Source organism: Apteryx mantelli, chromosome 16 (assembly GCF_036417845.1).
Source record: "Apteryx mantelli isolate bAptMan1 chromosome 16, bAptMan1.hap1, whole genome shotgun sequence".
Classification (NCBI taxonomy): domain Eukaryota; kingdom Metazoa; phylum Chordata; class Aves; order Apterygiformes; family Apterygidae; genus Apteryx; species Apteryx mantelli.
Genome location: NC_089993.1, coordinates 17,086,397 through 17,111,249, shown reverse-complemented (window position 1 = coordinate 17,111,249; position 24,853 = coordinate 17,086,397). Strand labels below are relative to the sequence as shown.

General features: G+C 40.4%; 1 protein-coding gene across 1 annotated transcript in view; it reads right to left on the bottom strand.

The window, feature by feature from the left end:
- The window catches only part of SDK1 (sidekick cell adhesion molecule 1), a 432,196-nt gene that overhangs the window by 125,362 nt on the left and 281,981 nt on the right, over nucleotides 1–24,853 (bottom strand). Inside the window, exons 9-14 of the mRNA XM_067306719.1 lie at nucleotides 20,203–20,397; nucleotides 18,857–18,973; nucleotides 18,419–18,586; nucleotides 16,174–16,276; nucleotides 14,853–15,029; nucleotides 5,847–5,983 (exon numbers count right to left, since the gene is read on the bottom strand). Coding sequence (XP_067162820.1) covers nucleotides 5,847–5,983; nucleotides 14,853–15,029; nucleotides 16,174–16,276; nucleotides 18,419–18,586; nucleotides 18,857–18,973; nucleotides 20,203–20,397 — 897 coding nt within the window. The remainder of the gene's footprint in view (nucleotides 1–5,846; nucleotides 5,984–14,852; nucleotides 15,030–16,173; nucleotides 16,277–18,418; nucleotides 18,587–18,856; nucleotides 18,974–20,202; nucleotides 20,398–24,853) is intronic.

The window sequence follows — 24,853 nt, the reverse complement described above, 5'->3', positions numbered from 1 at the left end:
GCTAGCTGTAGATTTTGGCAACGTATCTGTGCATGTTGCTCATCAGAAGTGCATTGCAGTTCCTGGCAGGTCACCTAGACGTCTGCCTGAAAATGAAGATGAGATGTCCCAAATGTGGAAGGCTGCTAAACTTCACACCAAGATATAAACCACTAATTTAGTGCTTTTCTGGCAGATTCCTTAGCAAGTCTAAGTCCTCTGGGGTGTGATGCCAGTTGGGCTATAAACGCGGCATCTTTTAATTATTCAAAATATATTTATTCCAGTAATAGCCTTCTGAGAACAAAGCTTTCTTTTTAAACAGGAAAACTGACACAGCAAAATGGGAGCGCTGGAGAGGGACATTTGCACAGCAGTCAACTTCCATCAGCACCAGTTGTTGACGATTTACCAACAGTCACTTCAGCTGCAAGATCTTGATGGCAATTTATCTTAACAGAATATTGAGCTTCTTTTAGCAGGCGCTCGGAGGAAGCACACCTGCGCTAACTAGGAAAGCACTGGCCAGGAGTTTTTTGCACCCTAATTCCCTCTGAAGTTTATCAAGCTCCTCTTGAGACTTTCCAAACAACCGTTCACCTTGTTACACACAGAGTGAATGAAAACAAACCATGGAAAGCCGAAGCTAAGGTATGGCTGACTTACTAAGTTGCCTAAAGCAGATTCCTGATGGAAAATGGGAGAGCAGGCAGCCCCAGGAGAGCCAAACACCCCCCCAGCCCAGCTGATGGGTAGGGGTCCATTCCCTAGGGCAAATCAGTCTCATTTGTTTATGGCCAGCGTAAACACCACCTGAGTGTGCTTAACCCCAGCAGCTCAATGTAGTGAGTGGTTTGATTCAACAACGGGGCCTATTAATCTCTTCAGCACCTTGGGGCTTTGCTCTGTTTATATGCTGCATCTGTAGAATACTTTATTTATTCTTTTTCCTCTCCTGGTGGAAGATAAAAGATCTGGCAGGAAGAGAGATTAAACTGAAAACTAATATAAACGAACCCTATTCATCTCCTGGGCACTCTGATTTGTAAAGGAAAGTATTCGGGCAGGATTTGCTTGCTCATGGAGCAGTGGATGCAGTGAGTTTGCAGAGCATCTTTAAAATTTAAATGTCAAGTTTCTTCTGACAATCAATAAACGAAACATTTTGAAAGCCTGTTCTTCCATCTTAAATGCATAACAAAACCCAGAATTGTACAGAAGCTTGTTTCACCGTGTAGGAAAGCAATTCTGACATCAGAAACATTCCATAAAATTTTCAACACTCCCTTCTCTTCTCCTTCAGGGATTACTGTTGCTCTCCTGCCCCAGGAAGCCCGCGGAAGTTCCACGGTGAAAAAAGACTTGCCAGGTCAAACTATTAAATAAACCTCCGTTATATTGAACCGACTGTGCTAATCCTTCATTTAACGTAAGCTGCCCAGAATGTACTCTGGGCTTTGCTTGCTCATTCTTCCACTGTAATTGCCACTTTCTGAAAAACTTCCATGCTTAGTTGTCGATCTTCTTAAGGACATTGGGCATGTGGAATTAACCCTGATTGCCTCTCCAAGTTAATTTATTTGAAACTAAGAATCTCACAGGCTACTCTGTAGTTTACTGTTTGATTTTGAGGGGTTTAGAAATTATTTCTGGTCTATCAAGAATTTTTGGATGTACTTGTGATAAGCTTGATAATACAGGTTATTCACAAAGGGACTTTTTTTCTACAGTTCCCTATCTACCCTGAAATTCTTGTATTAATTGCAGGCTCCTCAAGAACCAATTCTGATTTGACACCGCAGATGAGATCTACAGCAGAAACATGATTTTTGTAGCTAATGGAATACATTTCCATCTCCTTCCTTCTCCAGGGGGTTTTGTACAGACAGTACTATTGGAATTTGCCATACTTCTGCAATTTGCCGAATTAATCTCTCAGATGTTCTTGACAATATGATACTACAAAAAGTTCAGATAAAAACAAATTGGCTCATCCTTCCTTTGGGGAGACTTCAACAATGTCTACCATTGGCCTGAGGAAAAGTATCTTTTAACACTACCATATATAGACCTGAGACACAGTTGTAACAAATAACGTAGTTTTGCGTTGATTTTTTACAAAGATTGATGTGTTCAATTTTTATCACTTGAATAATCCTACCAAATTCAGGAAGACAATTCATGAGTTAAACGTGTACAGATGCTTTTCACAGGAGCTTTAATTATCTCCTCACGGGCAATAACGTGATGAATCTGAGTTCCATCATTACATCACAAAGCAGATACTCAGGAATACAATAAAACAAAAATGGGCTTTTATCTTAACTGTACCCAGCGGAAAGTACCTCTTTAAATATTAATTAATTTGTTCAGATAAAAGACTAGTCAGAATAACATTTGATTAATACCAGAAATTTAAACCTCCTAGGAATAAAATAAACATATCTCCTAACTCCATGAAGATGCTTCTCCAGAATTCCTAGGTACGCCACAATTGTGGTTTAACAAGTTGTGAAACATCCAAAAATTATGTTAGTGCAAATGACAGTAATGTATGCTACTACTTGTTGGAAAATCCTACTCCATATGAAGGTTCACTTTCCCGGCTCTGTGTGGGTAGGAATACTTAATGACTGTGCTTCCCTGGAACTGTGTTTTTCAAATTAGATTATAAACTTGCCCCCAAATGTTTGAGGCCATATGTCTCAAATCACCCACAGACACAGTCTATTTTGAATACTTATGATTTGAGAATTATTCCATTGTGCCAAATATACTCATTTTAAAGATTAGATGACTTGGTGACTAGAGTCATTTATATTTCCAGCAGTTTATGTGTGCGATCTGCCACTGTTTTTTTTCGCTAATTGAAATGAGGTTTTTACATCTTTTTACTGAATTGATATTAATGAAAAGGAGTTTTAATCCATGCCAGGTGGTGTGACACGCCTCTCTTTAATGTAGCTAGTAATTAGTCCCTTGAAATTTATACTCATTATTTTGAACCTTCTTCAGTTAGTTCTGTGTAACAGATACTGTTATTATGTATTCATTTATGGTACCTGCTTCAAAATGCACAATGGATGCTAAAGCTATGAGAAAATTATTCAAAGCAAAGCAACCAAAAAATGAATAAAACTATGCTACATTTTGGCACCTGTAACTGCAAAACAAAACCCACCTATTAAAACTCCATAGAACCAAGTTTTCTGCGCAGCCTTGCTAACTGAAAAATAATCTGTAATTCTGATGCCCCTCCCTAACTTTTACATATATATAAAAGCAAACTCGAATTAGGATGTTAAGCAGACTGCACTGCTGCCAACAGCGAAAGAGCTACAAACACAAGCAAATGAGCTTATAGGCGGCATATGCAGAATCCTTGAGAGCTGTTCCTTCTGCAGCAAAACCAGGACCGGCAGAAAATCTGAATGAAAGTTTTCTTTGCAAACCAGAAAGAGATTCTGCACAGTCACATCAGACAAAACTACACCACCATAGATCATGTCAGCCTCATTCAAGAGCATCACTGAAAGAGGGGGTGGCGTGGGGGGAAGGAAGGATGCTGCTTGCCATAGGAGTAGGAGGTCTGTAGAAACTAAGTATAAACCACACACCACTGAGCTCCAAATAGCTCTCAAAAACAATACACTCCAAGCAAATAAAAATGAGACAGTGACACTATCCAGACATTAAAGTCATCTGTGCAAACCAAAGTCACTGTTGACATTGTTCCACTATTCTGCTGACATCTGTAAAGCTGTGCAATAGTACATGAAATATAAGAGAACAGTAACTTGTGGAGTATTCAAGGGTTCAGATTCCTCCCTGTGCTATTTCTGTGAGTGACCATTTAGAGACTAAATATAAAAGCAAAGTAAGTAAAATAAAAATGAAAATTCCAAGGACAGCAAGATCTAGAATATTTCTGGGAGTTAAGATGCTCAGTTCACAGAAAGTCTGGTTTGTGTTTGGTTTTTGCAGCTGCAAGCTTGCTGAAGTACATACACCTATGATTTGTGATAATGAGACTCTCTCAGTGGCAGATTGCAATGCCATCAGCCAAAATTATTGGATCTATCACAGAGTGAGTGAGAGTTCACAGGATCCTGCGGAGTTCTGAGGGACACTCTGCATAATTTCTGTAGAACTTTTGCTGATTTTTGCAGAGCCTTCTGCAAATTTCAGCAAATGAATTATAGCATTTTCCAACTGATGGCACATTTACCCCATTCCCATACTAGAACAAGCGCAAAGCATCCTTGCTTGAAAGACACTTAAAAACCTTTCAAACTTCACCTTGCCCTGAACGAGCTGCCTCCTTTCCTAGGGACACTTCCCAATTAACGCAGCCCAGCGCAGGACCCAAGGGCATATGTTCTGCCAGCTCTGCGCTGTCTCCATGTAAATACTGCTCTAGTATCTTTGCATCATGTTCCCAGACTGGGAGTTTATTAGCTTGTCTTCGTCAAAGCTACTGGGAGAAACGGAAGCACAAAGGTAACAACCTTGGGTGACAGAACAGGAAGGAAAAGAAAAGCAAAAAGGCAGTTACTTGACTGGAGTCAATAGGAAGGGAAGCAGAGGGGGAGAGAGAAGAAAGGAGAAGGTGGTAAGGAAAAGGTAGAGAACGGGTGCAAGCAGTTGGATCCAGTGTGGCACAGAACACTGAATTTCTCAAAGTTACTCTGTTACACAAATATCAGGACTCTTTGCTCTAGAGAGCTGTTATAAGGACAGCAGCCCTGGGCAGGACTTCAGAGCTCTGCTAGGATTAGAAAACTGCACTTGGCTCAACAGCTGTCACGATCATCAGTTCTGGGACATCCATATCTGAAAAGTTATGCACTCCAGCCTGCAAAGCAAAAGGCTTGTGTGGGCTCTGAACTCAAGCTCTCCACCTTGCAACACAAACGCTATTCTCTAGGTAATCAGAAATCAGCACTGTTTCACGTTTAGTTATGCAGTGGCTAATTTCCACACGTCAGAAAAAGTGATGCTCTTAATTTTTCCATCTAAAATCAATTGCTAGGCTTGGATTTCCAGCTCTTAGGGTGATAGAGATTAGAAAGTATTGCCAAGGTGACTGATTTCCATACAACCTCATCTTTCACTCAATTCCTAAAGAGGCATTAGCAGCGTCCCTGAATAACCTTGCAAACAAGAGAGCCATAAAGGACCAGCCCCACGGAAGAGGAAACTGCGAGAAGTGGCAATTTACAATGACCAGGTTTGTAATCTATGAACCCAGATCCTTCTGTATCTCACAGTTAAGCATCCTCAACCATCTACTTAAAAGAAAGATGTAAAATAACAGCATAGGGAAAGTGAAGAGAATATATGAATCCACATACATGTATGACAGTAGGTCCTGTTATTAGAGCTGTTACCTGATAACAGATCAGAGGTTTGTTCCTCAGACAGACCATCAACTCCTTGCATTATCATACATATTATTATGTACTCTTCAGCTGAAATTGAGGCTCTAACTGTATTAGGAGATCTATGAACCCAGAGGAAAAGACAACAACGGGAAGAAATAAAATACAGCTGCTGCCATGTTGCAGATGACGTTTAGAAGCACAGAGAGATGAACTGATGTGCTTGAAGTCAGGCTAGCAAAGTTGGGGGAAGAACAAGGCTTTCCTGGCTAACAAATTCACCATCTCAGGCCTCCTTCTGTTATTTAACTCTTTCAGCATGATAATAGTTGAATGTAAAACTCATGACTTCCCATTCCTGCACACTGTCTCTCAACAAGGAAATAATAGGAATTTTTTTTTGGTAGCTCTGGTAAAAGCTAAATCTGAAAGAAGGCTGAATAATTAAGGAAAACATGAGGTTGAAACGTATTGGACTTTACTCACTGTTCTCAGATAGCTCTACCATGTAGTAGAGAACAGGGCTGTTTCCGTCAAAGGGCCGCACCCAGGAAAGCACCACGCTGCGGCTGTACGAGGAATTCAGAGCGGCCAGAAGATTCTGAGGGGAATGAGGCAGTTCACTATTGAGAAAGGGAGAAAAAAAACAGCACAGAAAATCAATCTACTTTTCATTCAGCTATAATCTTACAGGCAGTTAGATTTGCACATGGCATCAGCCTTGCATTATGATGGATATAAAACTACCAGCAGCTATTGCACAATTATATAAATGAAAGATATCTCTGAATTATTCACAATTTTGTACTGTTTGGAAAAAAAATAAATTATGCTGAAAGTCCCATGGCTGATGCTTAGAACAGCTAATGGAACTGTTACTAAATGTGGAAAAAAGCCAATTTTCCTATTATTTTTTAATTGAGACAAGTTGATCAACACATTTCTCTTCTTGCTCCCCCCCCCCCTTACAATGACGTCCTAGCAATGGAACAGCAGTTCTATGCATAAACAGTAAAACATATGAGAGGTATGATTTAATACGGAATTTTTCATACTCAGGAAAGCAGAAGACATTAACACTAGCCCTATAGAGTTACTAATCAAAATTACCATATGTATTCTTAGGCTACAGAACAGCTTGATTTACTTGTGGATGGAGGCTTATGCTGTCATGGGTAGAATCTTCCCTTCATATAATAGGGATTTTTTTTTGGAAGCACCCAACCATAAAATGCAGTGAAAATGCCTGCAGAAACCCCATGGAAATACTAAATGAAACATTAAAAATAAAAATAAAACAGCAGCTCAATTAGAACATGTAATTTCTCAAAATAAATGCATTCATTTGGACTCATTGTCTGAAAGTCATAGAGGCTGCATGGTGCAGTGAGGAAACTAAATTCTGCTACATTCCTTAAATGCTGATCTGTACTAAGTGATAAGAGCCCTCTAGCCATTATAATCAAAGCTGGTTTCTAATTCTTCCCTCTCAAGGAGGACAAGGATCTCTGACAACGAAGGAAAAGCAAGGAGGACCGCTTTTCTCCCATTTGATCTACTGCTTCTCCCCAGGAAAGCTCAGCAGTAAACCTTCCTCACCTCAACATACCCTCCTGCTAATCTACACTGGCCAGAGCACAAAGCCACAAAGGTACTTGCCAACCTTAATTTAAAAATGTACTAATTGCTTGCTGCGATGCGTCATGTTCCTGAATGCTTAGTTGCTAAAAACCCACAACTTCTTAGCCACTCACAAAAGCGAGCACAGACCCTGCCTTTAGGTCAGAACCGTACGTTCTGGATTCAGATTTCTTCTGGAAGACAGGGGAATGCACAGAGAACCAGATGATAGCTTTATTGTTTTTCCAGTCAAAACTGTGAATGTCCTTGTTTACATCTTTATAACGGTTACTTGCTGCGGAGTCAGTTCAAAGGAGGTTGCTAGAAGAGTCAAACAGGAACGGCAAGGAAAATACACAGATAATGAGAAATCGTAACTGGAGGGCTATCACTTGCCCACCTCTACCTAGACTAGAAGGGTTAACGCTTCCTAAGGTTAAACCTGAGCTCAGAGTCTCTTCTCATCTCATCTGACTTTAAATGCCTAACGAAGTCAGAAGCACAGTCACCCTGGGTGCCTTCTGCAGTAAACATGGAAGGACACCTCCAGGCGTGATTCGGATATTAACTTCATTAAGTCACTCTCTAAGGATGCCTTGCTCTCTCCATTGATTATACGGAGTTTAGGCTGACACAGGCTCATGTACAGAATGCCTGCAGAAACCAAGCACCAGGCTTTTGATACTAAGACATGGTCACTTGGGGGCTAGAGGAAACAGGGGGCATTGGAAAGAGTAGATATGGAGCCCAAAGGAAGCAGATTTAGAAGAGAGCGCTGCAAAATTTTGGACAAATAAATTGAATTATTTATTTCTACAAAAACCTGCTTCTGTACCACTGCAAATTACTGCTTTCATAAGTTCTCTGGGGGTTTTAACTACCGTGTGTGGGGTTAAGTTTAGGGAAGAGAGGGACCTGGAAACAGATTTGGAAAGTGGCTGGACTGCAAGACAAAATGGAAGAGTAAGCCTGTCATTTGAAAAGTATGGACTTGGGGTTTAAAATATGGCCGTTTACCAAGGGACTATGAAAGCATGTTACTTAATTTTGAATGAAACATTAAATTATAATAAACATTAAACCTCTGCTACAATTTATCACTACATCCTGAGCTGGCTGGGTGGAAAAGAGTATCTGCGATTAAGCTGGCAAAGGAAATACTGAAGGGAAGAGAGCAAAGTGTCATGCTGGGACCCGGCTCCCAGGAGTCCCAGACCCTTCGTCGTTCCTTGCTACACCCTGCAGGGACCATCCGGAGATGGGTTGCGGCTTCCAGCAGCCGATGCTCGCGCAGGGAGCAGTGTACAAGGGATGACTGTTGGGGAGCTCACGGCAAACATCCCCAGGTAACTCCTTCTGTGAGCTGAATAAACACCACTGGAATTTATGCAGGATATTTTCAGGGCGTATATTTACCATGTAATCTTGTTTTCTCATACATTTAGAAGGGCTGGATTAACAGTTTATTTGAGGACAGAAGCTATGGGACTAAAAGAACTTGCAGTTTGGTCTCTTTTTCTCAGGGCACAAGTACTGAAAGATTTTTTGGAGGAGAGCGGATGTTTCCCTCTTCACTCAAGTACACACAGAGTTATAAATGCGCTTTTTGCTTAGGATCTGGTTTTAGCTGATTATTCTGTTAGATTTGCACCAAATGGTAATTAGGCAGCAGCATGAAGGAATGGGCACTTTGGAGCTGGAAAGGCACGAGATGCAGCAGCCTTGGAGCACACCTATCTCCCCGAATATCATATTTTCTACCCATATGTATCCACCCCAAACAGCAACAGATGGTGCTTACAGATTTAAATCCCTCAAGGCAGATATAACAAGTGCCTAAGAAACACACCTGGTCAGAAATGAATATTTAAAAGTACAAAGAAATTTCAGCACAGAAGTGTACTGCTCTCCTTGTAGTAAGCAAAAGCAGAGATTAATAAATAGTAACTCCTACTTTAGCAAGCACTTACACTTTGTTCCCTTCCCATTCGCTACCACGCACTGCGTAGAAGGGATGATAAATGAGACCTGTACCACCATCATGAATATTCGTGTTCCCAAAAGAGGTTATTGCTTCTTTTTTCTTTAAGAAAATTACTTTTTCTTGCTCCTAACATCCGAGAAGGCATTGCATGCAACGGTAAATCAAAGCCTTCCTCAGGCTGAGAAGAACCTCAGACTAGCACTGCTCAACTTCTGATACACCACGGAAGCGAACAAGGCTCAGGAAAACAACACACACAGCACGTAACTGTCCTTGATCGGACACCAGCTGTTTAATTCTAGCATTATCATCTCTTTTTGTAGTTGCTGAAGCCCCAAACAGGAAAAATATCAACCTTTTTGAATACAGGATATCTTAGGCATCACTCCTCTCATGCTAAAGGGTTACATGGAGCCAATTTTTCCAGAACTTCCCTTGTACGATAGCAAAAAATATTATATGGACACTTCTAAATCTGTAACTGATAGATAAATCCAGGGTTAATGACATAGCCACCAAGGTGACCTGAGGGGACCTTGACAAAGCAATTAAAACAGAGGATTTGCAAGAACAGAACATGAAGCCACTGTGACAATCCAGGAGAGAAATATTAGCTAGTTACAGATGATACATGTTCAAAACAGAAACCCTAATGTTTTGAGTCAGCTCATCACTGCCAGAGCGTACCTGAAAAATTTACTCCGTAAACGCATACAGTGTTTTATAAAATTAGCTAAAAGCAGACTATTTGCTAAGGGAAATAAACCGGACATGGTTTGGAGAGATTTCTGAGAAAAATGGTCCAACAGCAGGTAATCAGAGAGACTGTGACTGAAGAGGGGATTACTAAAAAGGCAAGGGAGATTAAACAAGTCTTCCTGTCAGTTTATAAAAAGGCTCTGCTCCTACCTCAAAAACGATTTCCTAAATCAGACCCGCCATACATGCAGGGTTTTCTCCGAAGCAGGTGGTTCTTCTGCTAGACCTGATAACTTGCTAAGAAGTTGAGGCAAGAAGTCTAACAAATCACTCAGCCCTGATGGCTTTGGTCATAAAAGTTTATAATGTTTTAAATTAAGAAACAGGTCATCTATTGCTCAAGACTTTCCAGTTTCTCTTATAAAAGAGCCCTCTCCAATTTTTTAACACAGGAATGATTCTTGCAGTGCATCCAGTAGTAGTGAGGCTTTTTGTCTCTTGCAGATCTACAACAAGGTGGAACTTAGAAATTAAGCATTTGCCAAATGAGCACACAGATTTATTTCCCATTTCATTTTGGCAGTCAACACAAGCTCAGATGTACAGAGGACATCTACAGAGAAAGACTTTTGAATTTTATGCTTTCTCTTTGCTAAAACCCCCTTTTTTTTTGATATACATTTGATGACGAGCAGACACAATTGCTAATCTGGTTGATTCCTTCTGGAACGTCAAGTGCATTTAGACTAGAAGGGAACCTTATGCTTTGGTTCCCAATATCCCAACAGAGAGCTTGGAAAAATAACTACAACCTTTCTTTTTAGTGAGGAAGGAATCACATACTTTCAAGGCTGACGTCCTTCCTTTTTTTACTCCCCGCAAAAGGGAAAAGAGATGGACTATCAGAACCGAGGCATAGGGGATGCGTATGAATGTAAGTTCGTAACGAGATGTCATTTCGATTTATTAGTCTGTATTGCTCTTATTGATTTTACTTTTAGTAATCAAGCTACTTGATTAGGACGCAAATTTGAAAGAAATCAGAAGCAGTAGCAATTACAAATACCTCAAGTAAAAACGTTATCAGGCGTTCTGTATAAGTGATTGACAAAGGCAGCGCTGTTGCTTCTTGGCAAGCTGCTGGGTTTCGTTGCAAGTGGTTAGCTCACCTCTCCTGCTTTTGAAGAAGAGGCGGAAAAATAGCAGTTCTCTCTCTGGTGAAAGAGAACTGAAAGAAAATGAACTTGCTGCCAGGAATAAATTGTCTATTTGTGTATTACATTATCCTACCCGCATTTTTGTATAGAGAAGGAGTCTAGAAGATTTTACCATGTTGTGACACAACCGATGCTTGTATGGGGCTCTGATTTCCCAACAACGCAGCGTTACCATACTTTTCAGCCACATTCAAACAACAAAGAGATTCCTTAGAATGGACTGCACGCAGGCAGATATTGAGCAGCCGGCACAGATAGCTGCAATTCTGCATCTTTTATATATACTGAGAACCCTCAGGATACTTTGAGTTGGAATCAGCAGAGTTTCCTGTCAGGAGAGTGATACACTGTGGTAACTCTGAGCTTATTGAGCTTTAGGAACAAGCATTTCTTTCTCTGCGTGTACTTCATTCTTTATGGTATTTACAGGACTATAAAAGTAAGCTAAATGAAGCTGGGATGTTTCATTACATACAATTATTTTCAGGATCAAATCTTATGACTTGGAGGGATGCAAGAGAAGCACAAGCTCATCACCAAAAGACCTGCAAATGTTTCTGTGTTTGCAGTTGAGAAGCTCTGCTAGAAACACAAATAAATAAGTACAAAGTTTAAATCTATTTCTTGCAGGAGAGAAACATCACTGGCAAACAGCACTGGTTTTACCTTGTGCAAATCAAATGAAGTGACGTATATGAAGAATAAACACATTTACAGGGAAGACAAATGAATGAATAGAGTATCTTGACCAGCAATTAGTTTCTGTGCCCAAGTCCCATCAGTGCAGAATTGATGAGTAAGGTAACCTTTGGCTGCACTTTAGCAAGTTCTTCATTAGTTTTCTGGCTTTTCTTTTCATATATTTTACTTCTTTCACAGACATGCCAGGGAAGACGATCCACTCTGTTTGCACCAACGAGGTGTACCACAGTAGAGCCCCATTCTGCTAGCACCATATTTTCCTCTAGCAAGAAACAGTATCTTCTCCACAAGCCTGTCTTCTAACAAGGGAAGACAAAGGAAGAAAAAGTTTTGTTTCCCTCTTTTCACAGATTGGAAAACCAAACCACTCAGATTAAATAACTGAAGGGCACCCTGAAGGTCAATGGTTTTGAATTGAATGCCTTTCAATGGAAATGAGTAACACTGTTATTTGCGCCTTTGGAAATCTCTCTTTACATGCCCGGAGATAGAGAAGGGATATGCTGGTTCCTGGGGGAAAAGAGGTGGTAAGACAATTAGAGTTGTCGGATGAAGCTAGGTAGGCTACGATATTATCTGTTGGTAGACTGCTCTAGTCTGTAATTGGCTGAGAGGCCTCCTTTGAACATTTGTCTGACATTAGTGCTACTCAAGGCACTGAAGTGTAAGTGCTCATAGACGGGAATGTACATGCCCTGTTTGTTAATGTTCTGCACAAGAGAATTATCCGGGAGAATAGGGAAGCTTATAGATCTGTCTTTCGTACACGAGCTAGAATTTAATTTAAGCTTTACTTCAAACATTTCCTTTCCACATATTTTCTTCTCTATTTCACTTCTCTTCTTGTATCATGTATTTCTCACTGATTTGGTGCTGCTGAGCCAAATGATAACGATGAAAGCTGCAAGGGAAGGCAACGTTTTTGGCATTCTTGCAGTACCTGTACTACTTTGAAATGTCACAATTCAAGGTATGATTGAGTGACTTAACAGTTACTGAAGTCCTCTAAAAGAGTTTCCCTAATTCCTCTGGGGAAAGAAGAGGTTACAGGCCATCAGCCACAGAACATCAGAAGGAGCAGAGATACAGGATTAAGAGCCAGTGACAGTGCACGGGCATTAGGAGCCAGCCAGCAGAACTGCAGCAAATTGGGATGCAAGGAGAGGCAGCCTCAGGAACATACAAAAGATGCGCCTCTCCCCGTTAACTAGTAGCATGAGTTGTACATACTACAAAACTGTTTCTCTCTGGTCAACAGGGACCTGCAAGTAAATAAACCTGCTGTGCTCATCTGGGTTGCATAGGGCACCTTTTGCTGTTTTGGATTAAGAAATTGTCAGACTGCAAAAGCATTTAGCACATATTTGAAGCTTTACTTCAAAGTCCAGCTTATAACATTCTCTGCAGTCTTTATTCCATAATTTTCTGTCCTCCACTCAAAAACAATATATTCTGAATTGTCTTCTGCTCTTGGATTCAAACCAGCTGTAAAACGCACTCCAGGAGGAGAGCTGAGGAGTGCTTAATTAGAGAGAGAATGTATGACCGCTCTCTCAAAATGGGCATCTGATCTAGCCTTGGCATTGTCAGAATAATGCTGTATCAAACAGTGCTCTGCATAGCAAACCTCCGAGGTGAACTCATTATACTGCCAGCAACAGAAGTTGCCATCTTCTCAGAGAGATCAGGCATGACCAGCAGAAACAGATGCAATTTTAGCTAAATTAAAGCATACAGCACTGCTCAAAACAAAACAAACAACCCCCTCCCCCAAACCCCAGACTACATAAAACATAACCTTCTCATTCATTTGATCTACTCCACACACGTACCAAAACCATAGCTGTTGCTTTTAGTGATAAAAATGCTACTGTATTTCACACCAGTGGAGTGGCAGAAATAGAAAACATGGAACTCCACAATGCCATTTTTATAATCCTTTTTCAGAAGCGAACTGCGCTTAGACTTTTTTTAAGATCCTTAGGAATAAAGAAAGGCACACATACAAATATTTTTTTCCTTTGGAAAAATTCATATGAAGGAAACGTAAGAATAAGCAATGCCTGCCCAGGGACCAGCTATTCTGATACGTGTTCAACAGAGGGAAAAACAATACTAAAAGGAGGAAAATGTTTTCCTATAACCTTGGTATTGAAGCCCAGCGCTTGGGCTTTATGTGGATGTTCAGCGACATGGCATCATGGGATGATTCAGGTTGGAAGGGACCTCAGGAAGTCTCCAACCTCTGTGGGCAACCTGTTCCAATGCTTGAGTGTCCTTGTGGTTAAAAAAAACAGTTTCCTGATATCCAGCCTGAACCTCTCCTGCTTTAATTTCTGCAGACTGAACAAGCGCACTTCCCTCAGCCTTTCCTCACAGCGCAAGTGCTCTAGTCCCTTACCCATCCTGGTGGCCCTCCACTATACTAGCTGCAGTTTTTCAACGTCTTTTTTGTATTTGGGGGCCCAAAACTGGACCCAGTATTCTAGGTGCAGTCTAATGAGTATTGAGGAATTATGTCCCTCAATCTACTGGCTCTGCTCCTGTTAATGCAGCCCAGGATGCTGTTAGCCTTCTTCACTGCCAGGGCACACAGCTGGCTCATGTTCAGCATGCTGCCTACCAAGAGCTCCCAGCTCTTTCTAGCAGAGCTGCTTCCCAGCCAGTCAGTTCCCAGCCTATATCATTGCAAAAGATTATTCAATTCCAGATGCAACTTTGCATTTGTCTTTGTTGAATTTCATAAGGTTCCTGTTGACCCACATCTCCAGCCTGTCTAGATCCCTGTGAATGGTGCTCCTGCCCTTGAGTGTATCAACTGTTCCTCCAACTTTCGGTACCATCTGCAAACTTGATTAGTGTGCACTCTGACACCTCCTCCAGACCACCGATAAAAATGTTAAACAGGACAGGTTCCAGTATAGTCTTCTGCAGTACTCCACTTGTTACTGATCTTCAGGTAACTAAGACCCATGAACCACTCTCCTCTGAGCTCAGTCATCCAACCGGCTGGACATGCACAGATGCTATCCATAAAGATGCACAGTCTACAACTGGCATAGCTGGCTTCAGATACTTGGAAATCAAAGCAGCATGGCAGCATGCAAAAGCAAGAATATTTCAAGGCAGTTTCATTAGCAATAAAAACTGGCTTTGTTTCTTCTAAAAAAACCCAAACATCCACACTCCCCGGATCTCCTAGAATCTGCTGGAAAAATATTCAATGGCATCTGAAAAAAACACAGCATATCTTTAAGTTGGAATACTCACATCACTTCTAGTCGAGCCATTCTGGAGTCATTTCCTCCAAAAGAAATGACCTCGCAAGTATAGTCTCCGATGTCACCTGACCAGGTCTGGCTGATGAGGAGGGTTCCACCTTTCTCTACTGTAATCCTGGAACTGCTAGATGGATTTATTACAATGCTGTCTTTCTTCCAAACGTACCTGAGTATCACAATGTTTCAGTTAGTAAATACTAACAATAACTTTAAAATATATTTATTTGAACTGCACAATAAGATACCAGTTTCTACAATCACACATTAAAAATAACAGGCCCCTACAGTTACTTTCAAGAACAGCATCTTTCACCAAATCTTGGTTTTATATCAGTGATCAGAATGAGAAATGTAATTACATTCAGGATACAATATAATTTATAAACAATATTACGGATTTTACATGGAAAAAGTGAGTTACCCCTAAATGACCAAGTTTGTAAGTCTGCCTTCATCAGCAGTTTAAACTGAATCACCAGGCTGTGAAGTTAACTACTGAGGTGTTGGCTGATGTCTGCTAAAGTTGTAATAACCTTAGATTGCCATAATCAGTAACATCTTAAACTGCTGTGGCAAGGTTTACTAGCGCTCATCTGTTAAAACACATTCATAACAACACATCACAGAGATGTATACATTCCATGGTCCCCAAATTAAGTATTTTTAGATAGTATTTTTACACCCGTATTTGTCTTTTTTTAAGCTCTTTCTGCAGTTCACCATTCTAGCACCTTCCAAGCTGTTCCCTGTATCTTCTTTCATTTGTGTTGCTTTCAGACTACATAAATTTTCATGTTAAATTTATTTTTAAATGGTGAGCTTCCTTTAACTGCTCTAGCGCAAATGTTAATACTTCAGACCAATTCTGCTTGCCTTTACACTGTTAGAGCAGAATATATTCCCCAGTTATTGAGCTGTTTCCAAGAACAGGGGCATTTCTTGCATCATTTTCATGCACCCCAATGTAAACGCTTCTGAAAGGCTATTCCTTCTCTTTGGCTTTTACTCTCATTAAGTATCAGCTTCTGACAAGTTGGTTTTATTGATAGTGTATTAACCTTGACAGTAAAATCATGGAAGGCTGTATTGAAGTCATGAAGTGGAACATAGCTCATTGTAAATAATACATAAGGCTGAAATAGAAGATGGGATTTATGTGATTAATGATACAGTGTGCAACCTTATAATGCAAGTATCAGGGGTCTGGTGTTAAAACCTGGGGTCCTGAAACTTTTCAGCCTAATGCTATTCACGCAGCTTATGAAATTAAGCTCAGAAAAACCGCACAAACAAGAACTGACACCACCAACCTGATTGAAATTCTAGGATCATGAGTTGCTTCGCATCGCAGAGCGGCCGTGGTTCCTTTGATCACAGTGCTGTCCTCGGGAGGGTGAACAATGACAGTCCGATCTGAAAGGCACGCAAGCCGCAGTTCAGGCGAAATTACAGCATTTTGACTCGGGTAGTCCCTGCGCAAGCAGGCAACCCAACGTTTGTCATTCAGAGCAAGCAGGCCATCTCTCTCGCAGCCTTCGCTGCGAAGGCCCCCCTCCCTCGAACGGTGTCGTGCCGGGAAGAGGCTGGGCGCTGCGGGGTGCATGGCACGGACGGGACGGCAGCAGAGGGCCCGGGCGGGAGGAGCGTGAACGCCGTACTAACTCTCGCTGCGCTAAGGGTGTTTGGCAGCTCCCTGAAGTCATAAAGCCACGCGTATATTTATAATGCTAGGCGAATGCTCAAAAACATACATTTAATCAGGAAACGAGCTGTACTGTTTTGAGTCGAGGAAAACCAAAATAAACAAACAAAACCTGGGCAAGAGAAGAATATTCCCGAAAACGCTCAGAAAAGGGAAAATGTAAGCAGCACCCTAGAATCTCATCAAATCTATGAAAGAGGACGAAGGAGGAGGAGTTGCTGGGAGCGTGAATTTTCCATATAAGACAGACATGCTGTTTACTCAAATGTTGCAAAACATCTTTATTCAAGCACCTCCTGTAGACCCAGGACACAATAATTGCCTGTAACTACAGCAACCAGACCTAGTGTGAAAGATCTCTGTTACGCTCAGCACACTGGAGTGGCAGCAGATAGCATCAGCTGAAGCAGCTAGACAACTAGGACAAGCACAGGAGATAGGTGGCTAATGTTAATCAGTCCCAAATCCCTACAGAGATAACCAGTAGCTACTGAGATATCTCATACATGCACAAGAATAAATCATCAGAGAACTCAAAGGCAAACATGTAGAGATATCGCCATAGGCTGTATCTAACAGTGCTTAATTTTTAGCATTATTCCAGATGTACCTGTGTATGCCTTCTAGCTTCATAATGTTGCTAAACAAATATTATTAGGTTACATTCCCTTCCTGGCCACCCCCCAGGCCGTACAATGAACAGGACCTATCTTTAAAAGATATTAGCACCATTCCTTTGAGAATTAATAACGTGGATCCCCTTTGCACACCTGGATAGCAGACAGTTTGCAATATCCTGATACATATAACATCTTTGTTTTGTCAGTATGGCATAAATATGATGGCCATATGACACATATACATCACTTTTACTGCCAATATTGTTTTCAGATATTCTCAAGTTCAAAAGGCAAAATGTCACTGATGTAATTTGGACTGTTTGGGGATTAACAGATGTCAAAAATACACCAGTATCATAATCAGTCTCAGGGCTGTACATCAAGCAGAGGAGAAGAGAGAGGGCCTCTACACTTCTGTATTTATTATCATTATTGTCTCCATTATTTTTAATTATTTTTAGTCTCAGCTCAAGGATTGTTATTTCCTACTGCTAGTAGCAAAACCCTGTTACACTTTAACACCTTGGCTTTGGACTAGTCACATGGAACTTGTATTTTATCCCTCCCATACGGCAGTGTCACTTAGGAGTAACACAGGTGAAACTGATAGATCAGACTCTCCACACTAACAGAGAAAAAACAAGTAGAGATGAAGGGCAAACGGTGAAGAGCAAAATCATTTCATGGGCCGCCCTGTGCCCTGGCAATCTGCAGCATGAGAGAGTAGCTGAAGCCTGCTGTACTTTGCTTTGGCTTCCAACAATGCCCAGGGCCACAGAGAAACGCAGAGGTTTGAGGAAAATCACATCCGCAGTAGCTGGGACCACAGCCTTAGCAACAGCACGGGCTGCTCTACGCTGCCTGCGGACTCCTGGAGGCAGAGGCAACCGCAAATAGCCAAATCTGCAAGCTGCAAGAGCGCTGATGTACAACGCAGGCCAGTGAAGCTTCAGCAAGGTAAAAACCTGAGTGAAACTGTAATTGTGATTAGATGCTCTAATTTATTTAAATGCAGTTCCTTTCACAAAATATGAAAGTTTATATGCATAACTTCACAAACCAAAAAGATAATTCTGACTGGTTTCCTAAAATAGACGCATTATTCCTATTAAATTATACAAGTATCTCTATTAACTAGAAAAGCATAATTACTTATGAAAATTTCCTGAGCATACCGCAAAAATTGATGAATACTTGATTAAAGATAGACTTTAAACAAAGCATTATCCTTACTCCACACTGTCAGCATCACAAAGGCATTCAGAGCTCCTTCAGAGTTGACTGCATAGCAAGTGTAATTGCCGGCATCTTGAAGGAAAACGGGTGTTATCTGGAGCCCTCCTGATTCAAGAAGAATGAACCGAGGAATCTGCACTGAGCCGCTGGCTAAGATCTGGTTCCCTGAAACAGAAGGAAAAAAAACCAGCACAACTGTTGTCACTCAGACTGCAAGGATGAAGCACTGCAATTCTAGTTCTTCCAAAAGACTATCACAAACCAGCCAGGCTACTCGGATGGTACACACAATCACAAATGGCAAAGCAATCCCTCCACTCACAAAACCAAAGAAATCAAGAAATACATGCCAAATGGATCTACAGAATCTCCAGAGTAAGACTGGGCAAGAAAACGTGGATTGCAGCTTTTCCACAATGGCGCAAAGCTGATTACCTCTCTTCCATGAGATGGCAGGTTTTGGAGCCCCTGAAACTTCACAGGTTAGCACTGCAGTCATCCCCTCGGTAACAGTAGTATCCACCGGAGGCTGTATAAATGCTGGTTTAATGTCTAGAATCAAAAATTTTAAAAACTCAATGGATCAGCTATCAGAAAGATCTCTTAGGTATTATCACGGACAACTTTTATAGAGCTGATCATGGAGCAGGACATGACAATAACACATGAAAACCTTTCAGCAGTGACTGTAACCTTTCATTATTCATCTCCTAGGAATTATCTAACTCAATTTATTACCTACATGGAAAATAAAAATCCATCAGTGCTTGCACTTGTACAAGTAAGATGGCTTACAGATAAAGAAGGATAAGTGCAAAATGAGCGTTTGGGGGAAAGCTGAGAAATCTAGATAAACAAAACTATTTTCTTTCATCTTCATAACCCGAAGTTCTTTAAGATGAAAAGCAACTTGAGAAAGGCATTAACTTTCAAACTTAAATGTCAGCCAAAAAAATTCAGAATCTGATTCTCATCCAAGACATTTTTCAAGTTTCATTCTCTCTTATTTTCCCCCAGCTGCATTTTATTACATTTTTTGCTGCAGTTTCCTACATACGTATTGAACTGGGGCTGTTCTATTTTCTAAGGTCAGTACTGGTAAACTGCCCTTGGGTTAAATATCAGCTTCCTGAAGATGAGACATCACAGACAACATCAGCTATGTTCTCAAGGAGTTAAGTATTATGGGTATCCCTATTTATAATTGTTTTTAAAAGACAATATTAGTATTTGGAGTTCTTCCATAGAGAGGAGTGTACTTCATTAGCCAAACCATTTAATCAGACTTTTTGGCCAAAAAAGATATTTAACTTGAATTTTCTTTGTTCTCTTTACAAAATGTTGACAAAATGCAGATAAAATGATACCATGCAGAATCATGAAGCAGTAACACATATTCAGAGGAGAATTACATTAGAGTAGAACTAAACTATTTAAGTATAAAGGATAGAGAAAATTATTTTACAATTAACTTTTCTTTTTTTGCACTATATTTCTCCTTTTGTAGAATGAGGTAAGAGAGCTCATCCCAACCCACTAATGCCACGGAAATTATTTTCTACAGGCTTCAGTACACTGTGTTCAGGCCACACAGGGAATTTTTGGGTATGTGACAGCTAGAACACCTACACTTTATGAAAATCAAGGTTTTGAGAATGTGAATTGAATGATGTAAGCATAGAGCAGTGGAGAAATCTAACTGATTTGGGTCCCTGTCATTTTACATAAGGAGCAGAAATGACAGCGCAACTCATGACTCTCTGTTGTAGCTCCTTACTCACTAGTTACATCCAGGTAGGTGTATGTTTGCATCTCCCCAGCTTTATTACTCGCAAAACACTGGTAGATCCCAGAGTCCTCGGGCTGCAGCCCGTGAATGCGCAGCCCACCGCTAAGCAGTACTTTGTAGCGAGGGTTCTGCAGCTTGCCGAGAGGAACAGAGTCTTTATACCAGACCAGGGTGGGAACAGGGATGCCTATATAACAAAAGAATTTCATTATTAGTCTTTGCACAATGCATTTTGTGTCATCGAAATACATAGCGCTATTATGGTCATATCACTGGTATCCCATCCTTCCACACCAATTACTTATATTTCTACAAGCTGCTTTTGATAAATGGAGGCTGCAACGTACATTATCAATGGCAATAATATACTGTAGAACATGTGGGAATAAAACCAGTAGTGAAAGGGGAAATGTTGAGAAAACACGTTATCAAATTACTTTGTTCACCCAATCATATTTCATGCTACCACAAAATAAGATTTAGAGCAATTTCATATTGAAAGCCAGAATCGTGTTACTTAAGCAGCAGCAATGTGGTAATACTGCAAGTCTATAAGACTGTTCCATCCCAAATAAGATTCTTCTCTGCTACTGTAGCTAAGATGTCAAAATAAAAATAAAATGGCAAATTACACATAAAAAAAAATGAAGGGCTCATATGACCATATTTCAGTCCTAATTTGGTGGTTTAGTTTTAGCTGATGTACAAACAGCATGTTGCAAACAATGAGATAGTTTTAAATTATTATTTCCATTCACTCAAGCTTAATTTGTTTTTGAAAAATGCAGACATTAACAGAAACAAAACTATTATACCTATTCTGAACACAACTCATTGTCCCATTTATTCCTGATTTCTTTCATGTGCCTGTTGTACAAATACTGACACAGTTATTTCAGTTCTGCTGTAGTCATATCCCAGTTAGCTCGGATAAAGTGGCTGTACATTTAGTATTTACAATTAGTGTAGGATTCCCATTTCCTGGGGAGTCATTCAGGGTATAGAACAGTCATACACCAATGTTTCTATCTCTCTCCCCCTATCAGACACTGTTTTGTCCTTCCAGCCCAGAAATCCGTAACTTTTCCTGATCAAATGCTGGGGCTCTGTGCAGGGGTCTGAAGTAAAGCAGATGATATGCGATTGGATGACCACCGGATCAGAAGGGTATCAAGCTGACCAAAACACAGTATTTGCATAATCAGTAGCTATTTTTTACATATACCACTTAAAGCCTTGGTGCTTCACATTCCTTTGTAATAAGGTAAGAGTAACAGTTACTTGTACCATAGCGAAACCGTGGAGTTTAATTCATCAATGAGTGAAATTTGCCCAAACAGAGAAGAACACTCTATCATAGAAGCATTAAGAATGGGATGCAAGTGAGGAATTGATCATGGGCAGATAATGAGTTTCACTGTATTGCTGGCAATGCCTTAAGGTCCTCCGAGGCAAAGCACTACAGGATGATCCATATTATCATCATTATTATTTTAAAAGTCCCCAAATTAAATACTATTGTATTATACCTCTGTTCATATCTCCTTTCAATTTACTTGTTCCCTGTGTACAGACAAAAGCTATATTAACTCCTAGAAAGAGCATACAAACAATATAAGGAATGACTGAAAAACAACATTCAGTTCCTGCTGTTATTTTTATAAACATGTATCATTTACTACAATCACCTCTGATGCTTTTATTCTGTTGATAAAATAAAATATACTCATAATCTAGGAGGTAATCATCGCAGGAAGAAACCCGCTATGTAGGGTGCATTGTCTGACAGAACAGACGTAGTGCAGTAGCTTGCAACGCACATAATTTAAATTTCATACAACAGCCCATATATACAGAATTAGCGTAAATTCCAATGTTCACGATTCTCGGTGAGAGTGTTATTCATCTCTTGAAAATCCTCCCGGGCAAATACAAATTATCACTGAGTAATGAAGAAACAGATGATGCAAAATGGAACAGTTCTCTTAATGCAGAGGAGCCTGGAAACGATTTCAAGTTTAAATAATAGCAGCGCCATTCTCCCACACATTAGGCTTGATGGGCACCTTGGAAATAATGAAATCCTGCGTTCAGTACTTCAAACCTTTAACACTGGTGTCATTCCATAAATCCCATTCTGCTAACAGTATTAGCAAACCTCCTAATCCTATAATCACTGTGAGATGCACCTTCCTATCGCCAACGCAGCTGACAAAGTGAATATTACCATCTCTATTTTTCTCGGGTTTTCGGTTACAGATATCTTCCTCTACTCAAAGTTACGAGTCTGAATAACAGGATCTTATCTAAGCGTTCTGGAGCCTGTCAGTAGCATTCATTTGGGCTTTAGTGATCTTCCCAGAGAGATTTGTCTTCAAAATTGTACAAATTTTCCATTTTCATTTTGCTATTGCTTTAGCCATAAAAATATTTAAATCTAGTTTCTTCTCTTCTACCCCTCTCCTATTCCCTCTTTCCCCTAGGAATTTTCCTTCTCTTTCTCTCCAAACCCTTCTGGTGAAAAAAACGAAAAGAAGAAAAGACTTTAAAGACCTGCTGGCCTACATCTTTCCAAGCAGTATTCGCTCCTACCTTATCGTTTGAGGGATTGCAGAGTGGCCTAAAAGACTAGCAATAACAAATAAAATAAGCTTAGTTCTCAGCATGTATACAATGCTATTCATTTTTCAAAGAGAGGCTGACAAATTAATCTAGTGTTGCAGAGGAGCCTGGAAGCCAGGAAACTGAGACTTTGCTCCTGGCTTTGCCGCTTTCTCTGTAACCTTGGGCAAATAATTTATGCAGTCTGAGGCTCAGTTTCCCCATCTGTGAAACAGATGCTTGACTCTTTGCCAATTTTAACTTATTTAAGAACCTGGATAAAAGACTCTAAATATTCACAGTGTCATTTTTGTTGTTTTTTTATAGTCTTCACTAGCTCCCAGTGGGCTACTGGGGAGTCCCCAAAGCATCCTTCCTGGTACTTGTCTAAACAGGTAGAACTAAAGTCCAATTAACTGCGCTCCCCAGACACCACCACCACTGCCTGCAGCTCTAAACTTTCTATAAGCAAATAAGAAAAAGCATTTAAAGGAAAGCCATTGAAAATGCAGGCAGCATCAGCGACTGCTGAAAGATATACGGCAGAGCATGGTTACAGTGCAGTCTGATACACTGCAACTCCATTACAAGGAAGTAAAAAGCTAGTCTGTGCAAGCTGCAATTTTATTTACAGTTAATCTCTGCTTATACTGTGAAATTAATCTGTCTCTCACACATTCAAAGTGCACAAAGCCTGAGCAAATGGGCTTTGTGCACAGAGCTCCATGGGGCTGGGGGAAATGCAGTCTGCCGTTCTATTTGCGGTGAAGGTGCAGGGCAGCTTCGCATTCCCCTACTGCTATTATCCTAGCTCCTAGCTCGGAGTAGGGGGGTAGCAGCCTTCGCATCCTTTTTTGAGTGCAGATTTGTATAATAATGGATTAAAAGGCCCCTATTTTTAGGTACTGTATAGAGCTAGTACCTGCCCCTTACAAGCCTGTGATATACATAGTCAGCAACATAATCCATGTGGAGACAAGTTTCCATGCTCCCGTACCACATTCATCAACAAATCAGAGGTGCACTGAAAGAGTTCAGCAGAAATAAATTATTTGGCTCTAGTAATGGTTCCCATATCTCAAATAAAACCTCATCTACTGAGAATGATTATTAGTGCCCTATTAATCCCCTCGGGAGCTAAATTGCTCAAAGGACGAGCCAGAATAGAAGCAAGAGTTAGAAATCACCCTCTTATCTCCCTGACCTCTCAAGGATTTTTTTTTTTTTTTTTGGTAATAAATGAAAAACATTTGAGACAGCAGATAGTTTTCCCACAGTGATAGAGAGACAGGCCAGAGACTGATCACACAGCTGTGTACAATTGAAACACTTTTTCAAAAAACCTGAGAATGCTTTTTAAATTCAATTTCCCTAATGATACAATATTTGGGTTTAATTCTGCTACCTGACAAATCATCTCCAATAGAAAATGCCAGCATGTTTGACATAACACATGCTGAAACATAAAGATGGTGGTACGTGGCCAGAATAAATGTCTATCTAGTCATATATCGTTCCTTTGAAATTGGCTTGTCTTGGATGCTCAGCCACAAAATGTAAGAACAAAACAAGGACAGAATGCTATTTCCATCTTTTCAGCTCCAGTAATCTGTGCTTTAGCTACTTCCTGAGCCACAGGCTGCACACACACAACTGGGTTTAATAGTCCTTATGAGGTTTTCCTTCCACAAATACATTTAATTTTGTTTTTCTAAACCATTTGTATTTCTGATCTTAACTACTGCCTGTACCAACAACCCCCACAGCTTATATGTTCTTTGGAAAACTGTCTTCTGATTTTGTACATCTCCTACCTGAAAATGTAATTGGGTGCCTCCTCTACTCTTGTAGTAAAAAAGAGAGAATCATCTCTTCCTAATCACCTTTCCATACGGTAACCACCCTTCATTGCTCTCTTGCATGAAGAGTTCCAGTCTATTTAATTTCCCATTATTCAGAAGCCATGCTAGACCTCTAGTTATCCTATGCCTACTTTTCTGCACCATTTCTAGTTTTTCTATACCCCTTTCTCCAATGGAGCA